This window comes from Tupaia chinensis, unplaced genomic scaffold (genome assembly GCF_000334495.1).
Source record: "Tupaia chinensis unplaced genomic scaffold, TupChi_1.0 Scaffold000101_1, whole genome shotgun sequence".
NCBI classification, from domain to species: Eukaryota; Metazoa; Chordata; class Mammalia; order Scandentia; family Tupaiidae; genus Tupaia; species Tupaia belangeri.
The window spans coordinates 1,048,371-1,054,370 of NW_006159565.1; the positions used below are offsets into that span (position 1 = coordinate 1,048,371).

The following is a 6,000-nucleotide window of genomic DNA, read 5'->3' on the forward strand; positions in this document are numbered from 1 at the left end:
GAATATCCAGCACCTTAACCACCACGCCACCTGCTGGCCCCGATCTAGTATATTTTAAAATGTGTTTTGATATATATTTCTATTAGGTTGTCAGGAAAGTCATGATGTATTTTTCTGTTTTTCTATGCAAAAATGCATCATCACTTTCCCAACAACCCAATGTAAATTGAAAGCATACAAGTCAATGGTTAATTCACACACACTTGCAACTCTTTGTTTTTTGTTTTTGTTTTTGTTTTTTTGTGTTTTTTTTTTTTTTTGAGAGGTTTTTGCTATAGGGTGTGTGCACTCACCAGAAAGAGAGAGAGAGACAGAAAGCGAGAAATCACCCCCAGAAGGGGTGGCCACACTGCAATCCCTTTTCCTCCATTCTCCTCTTGGGATCTTGGGCACGCACACACACATGCCCAGCGTGAGTTTAAGCCACCAGGTCCAAGACTCGAACCGCTGTTGACTACATGGGAGTCCAACAACATAACCATTACACCAACTGCTGGTCCCATATAAGATACTTGTAACTTTTACCACAATCAATTTAAGAAAAATTTTTATCATCTTGAAAGGAAACCCTGTACCTTTTTTTAGCTGACAAGCCCCTGTAAATTTACTTTTTACTTCCTGCTTTGTTATGTGATTATGAATCTTTTTATTTTGAAATGTGTTAAATATTTAATTTCCTCACTTTAAAAGTTTCCACATTCTAGTACATTTCCATAAAATATTGGCAAAATACTTGTAGTTCGGCATCAGGCAAAAAAAACAGTGAAATGCTAATTTTGTCATTTTGTTCCAACATTGTAATCAATATATAGCTTTTCTCCCCAGCTCAGCTCTCACTGCCTTGCAAGCTGATGCAGGTTTGCAGCTCTGGGTTTCTAGCCAGCAGAGGAACTCAGGAACTCCTGTCGTTGACTAACTGGTTCCGTCTCACTGCAAGGGACACAGTAATAAAACTTCTGTGCTTGCTTCCTTGATCTGGGTTTAGGTAAGAGCATCTCCAATATGGAGGAGACCGTGACCCTGGATAATGGAGGATTTGCAGCATTGGAACTCAACAGCCGCCACCTCAATGTCAAGAACACTTTCTCAAAGAAGAATGGAACTAGGTAGGGAAGTGGCAGCTACAGCCTAGTACTGTGTCTGTGCAGTGAGTCAGCCAGGGCTATGTGCCTGTCAGAGATGTGCCCCACCCAGTCCCACTGAATCTCACTGTGTGCTCTCAGAAAGCAAAATGTCACTCCCCAACAGGCATGATTCTAACTTTCAGGGGCAGCTATCTGAATCTAGGATGGGCAGGTGAAAAGAGGGCTCAATTTCAGGTATGTGGGAAGTGATGTAGGATACCCAACAGCTATCAAGCCAGCTGTCTGTGTCTACTGGCCAGGCACCTTGATCTGCTGAATTCCTAGTTTAAATAGCCATCACCTTAGCTGTAGCAGGCTTGATCTCATCTCCTCAAAAGGGAGAGTTGTTATTTTTACTATTTTATGATGTATTCCAAAGTCTTCCTGTGACAATATAGATTGTCATTTCATTTATGGACATGAATGCAGACAAGAATGATTTTCACCACTAAAACCTCCTACCTTTTTGCCCTTTTGTTAATCTCACCAGGAAGTGAGGATTCCCAAAGAGAAGAGTAGATAACCTTGATTTGCCTTTTGATTTGTAGAGCACCATTTTCTGATCTGAGCATCCTTGACCAATAGGAAGGGCCAGGATTGGAGAGGGTCTTGAGAGTTGCATAGAATAAAAACAAAACATCTGAGGTTGCTTTACCTGGAATATCAGTAGCTCAAGGTTCTGCCAGGGGCCACCAGCATTAGAGGTGCCCATTCTCTTCTCACTGGGCCAGATTGGGCTTGGATCTACTTTTAATTGCAAGGACATGGTAATTACCAACTATCAAGACACAAGCAGAACAAAAGTCTTAGTTCCTTCATTGTGTGTACAATGTAGTGTCAAGCAGTACTCAGAGATTGCCTGTTTCCACCTGAGTTTGGGAATCTCAGATCATCAAATGGTGCTGAGGCCCAGAACTAACTGAGGCTCCTCACTCTTCGGGGAGGCAGATAACCCAGATGGGTCTTCTACCTGCAGCTTACCCTCGCCAGCACCGCCAAGTGGCCAGTGCAAAGCAGAGCAGGCTCCATTCATCCAAGTTACTTTGCTTAAGACAGGAAGTACTTCCCTTAAGACAGGAAGTTAGTAGCGATGTCTGGTCATCTTTTTCATTTTATTTCTGTCTACTGAGAACAAGTTTTTTCCTGTTGTGTAGTTGAAACACAAAAGAGCAGTCACATATAATTTCAAGACTAAGGCCAAAATTACGGAGGATTTTTAAATATTACATGCTCTGCTCCCTTGCTACAAGTATCTCTTCCGTGTCTTTTGAGAGGAGATACAGCTTTGAAACACATTGCTCAAGAATAGACAATAGTTCAGTTTGTTAAATCTGTCTGCTCCCTAGGGGGGAAAAAAAAAATCATTATATGGTGAAGTTGGAGAATCTCAGCCACAAAGAGCTTTTCCGAGCCCCCCCCCCCCCAAAGCAGGAAAATAGAGCCATCTGGTATCAACAGAACCAAAGGCTAAGTGTGGCTCCAGGGGACGATCCTGCAATCAATGATTACACACTGTTAAAAGGAGGTGGAATTGGCACATTCTAAGGAAGTCATTTCTAAAGAAGAGCTCTTGGGCACTGGAGGAGCTATGAGCCTTTCCCAGACTAGGAAGTATTTTAGCAGCTTTGGGAACTATGGAGATGTGTATAGGGTTAGGGGGAAGACCAAAGAAGGTAAGTCTTCTGGCTCCTCCTATCTCTAAGGTTCCATGAGCCCATCTCATCTCATGAACTTATAGTGCTGAGGGAGTCCTCCTGGGTCAGATTCAGGAAGGTGGTGGACACAGTCCTGTGGGCCATGGGCATTTTACCCTCAAAGATTCTCAAGTGTTTTTCTCTAAAACCCTAAAGTCATGTCTCTCAGCATGGTCTTATCACTTAGCCAGCCATTGGGAACACAGGTGCCGACTTCTGGGTGGTCTAAGGCAAGCTGGAAGTCCTCAGCTCAGCTGTCCACAATTGCACATTTCCTGTGAAAAAGGGGACTTATTTGGTTTGGTTCATTCACCTCAGTCAACTGGCTTCTGTCAAGATGCTGAACTTCCTGACGGGGTCAGGTGCAAACCACCCTGTGCCTGCTGGGAGTGAAGGAAATAAAACAAAGACAGAAAGGAATAAAATCAAGACAGAAAGGAATAAAATCAAGACAGAAAGGAAAAGTGGCCCTTTCTCAGGTTTTTAAATATACTCTCACCTTTTTAGTCCTAGCAATAGAACCCCAAATGTGATAGACAGAAAGGACTCTTGGGGGGGAAGGAATGGAATATTTGTCAGAGGTTCCAGGGAGGCCTGAAGCCTTCAGTGTGAACAGGGTTTTATGAGGCTTGGGTCCTCTAACATATCTCTAAAATAAGAACATGGCTGGTTTATATCTCTTTATTCCATATGGTATGGTTCAAATTTCTTTGTGGGGAAAGCACCATTGTATCTCCTTAGATTAAAAATTGACCCAAATGGTTAGATGACAAATGGAATCTTTCCCAAAATAAATTATCTTTGATACGGGGAGAAAAAGTTTGAATCTTCACTTGGATTTTCCTGGAATAACTGAAGCATAAGACACCCCCTAGAAGGGCAGTCCTGATACCCTAGACCAGAGGTCTTTATCCTTATTCATCTTTCCAATGGGTTCTCTGTTCAGTTCCTTGCTTGGGTCACTGAGCATCATTTTTCCTATTAGGAGATGAAAGGACTTTTCATCTATAGCCACCACCCAGCTCTCTACCCTCACAGCATGAGCGAAGGTTTGACCTGAGCTGCTGGAGGGTGTAGACCTGAGGAAGAACCCTGAGTGCACAGGTAGGGCCAGCTGCCTATCCAGTTGACCATGGGCCTCTCTCACTAACAAATCTCTGCACATCCTTACAGGGTAAGAAGTGCTCATCATGCCTGATTGAAAAATTAAACTGTTTTTTCTTGGATTTTCCTCCCTAATTTCTAATTTCTCCAACTGAAAAACAGAAGCTGAGCTTTCACTCAGCTACAAGATGATAATCACCAGGAAGTTGGAAGCTGAAGAGTGTTACTTGTTTTCTATCGCTAAATGGCAAATGACCACAAATTTAACAGCTTACATACATTTATTATCTCTTGATTTTTATGGGGGTAGGAGTCTGGGCCCATCTTAGCTGGGTTCTTTGCTCAGGGTCTCACATAGCTATAATCTAGGTGTCATTTGAGCCGTATTCTCACCTGGAGGCTCGACTGTACCAGAACCCTCTTCCAAGCCAATTCAGGCTATTGGCAGGATGTATTTCCTTTTGACCACATGACTGAGAACCCTGGCTTCTTTCTAGCTGTCAGCTGGAGGCTGTTTATGGTCCTCTGCCCTGGGCCTCTCCAGAGGCCATTCACAATATGCCATTTGCTTTTGCAAGGCCAGCAAGAATGTCTCTGTCTGCAGTCAGAAAAGATGGACATCTTATGCTCATGGGAATGATGGAAGTGACAGCCCCTCACCCTCTCAAATATCCCTAGCAAGGCTGTGATGCCCCTCCCCATCACCACATTTCACTGGTTAGAAGCACATCACAGAACCCACCCAAACTGAAGAGGAAGGGATGATGGGAGGCAGTAATGGGGCCTCCTATGAATTCTGCTTACCACAAGGAGCTAATGTTCAAGCAAGCCTCCACATTCCACCAGAGCAGGAGACTGGGCTGGTGTAAAATTCCTTAATTCTCTCCCGGGTGGGATACAATTCACACTTCTCATCTTGGCAGATGAGACCTATCCTTTGTAACCTTGTCCTCATCCCTTCTCATACACTCCTCTCCCCTGCAAGCATGCATATGCCAAGTACCCTGAAGCTCCTGCTGTGCTCAACCTTAGCTGCTCTTGGATGTGAGTATCTCCCTGGCCCCTCCTCCAGGCAGACTAGCCCACCCTCAGTCCTAGCATAGTGCCCTGATATTAGGCACCCAAGAAGTGGATGCTGTTGAATCATCAGATAGCTCGTATTCATCCTTGCTTGCAATAGTTGTTGTAGTGGTATCCAAGGCTGTGAATTTCCTATTATTTCCATAGGATAAAAGCCAGATGGCAGGGTAGGAGACCTCCAGGGATGGTACCTTTTGCCCAGGAAGTAACTTTGAGCATTCAATTTCATCCTAGGTCTCCACCACGGCCGAGCCCTGGTGGTCTGCACTACTCAGATGAAGACATTTGCAACAAATACAATGGTGCCGTGCTTACGGAAAGTGTGAACCTCCAGGAGAAATCGGTGGATGCGTCAGAGTCCGAGGTCAGTACAGTGCTTTTTTGGGGCAGAACCACCATTCCCTACTTTTGTAATGAACCTCTGCTTACTCAAGATGTCTTATCTCACTTGATTCTCTCAACATCTCGTGAAGTAGCAGAGCCAGTGACAAATGCCTCCACTTTACAGATGAGGGAAATATGTGAAGACCCCCGAGTTTAGACCCATGGTCTACTTGGAGTCCGTCAGCACCTCCCACACAGTCTTGAGCAGAACAGAGGCTCCAAGCTGGTTCATGGAGGAGCAGATTTCAGTTCTTAGAATGTGGGAGCTAGAGGAAGAGATAGACAATGCTGGCATGCTCTGAAAGCGGCACCCCACAGACCAGAGTGTAGATGTGGAGTGGACATCTGACAAGCCATGCACCTGCAAGCTGGTTGCTTTTACATGCTTCATCTCATTTAGTCCTGGAGGTGACTGGTATGAAACTAGCTGAAAGTTGACTTTTGACCTGGAAGCACGGTCTCTCTGTTTTGCTTTCAGAAATAAATGCAGAAGTGGGACCAGCAGTCAGCGTAATGGCTGTGTTGCTGGACTCCCATGTAGTCAACCGCGGTTCGCGTCCCAGACCCAGTGACTTAAACTCACGCCAGGTGCATGTGCGTATGTGCCCAAGATC

At 44.6% G+C, this 6,000-nt stretch overlaps 1 protein-coding gene across 1 annotated transcript in view; it reads left to right on the forward strand.

Moving 5' to 3' along the window:
* SDK1 (sidekick cell adhesion molecule 1) overlaps positions 1–6,000 on the forward strand; it is a 731,734-nt gene that overhangs the window by 713,837 nt on the left and 11,897 nt on the right. Inside the window, exons 44-45 of the mRNA XM_006143594.1 lie at positions 986–1,106; positions 5,237–5,366. Coding sequence (XP_006143656.1) covers positions 986–1,106; positions 5,237–5,366 — 251 coding nt within the window. The remainder of the gene's footprint in view (positions 1–985; positions 1,107–5,236; positions 5,367–6,000) is intronic.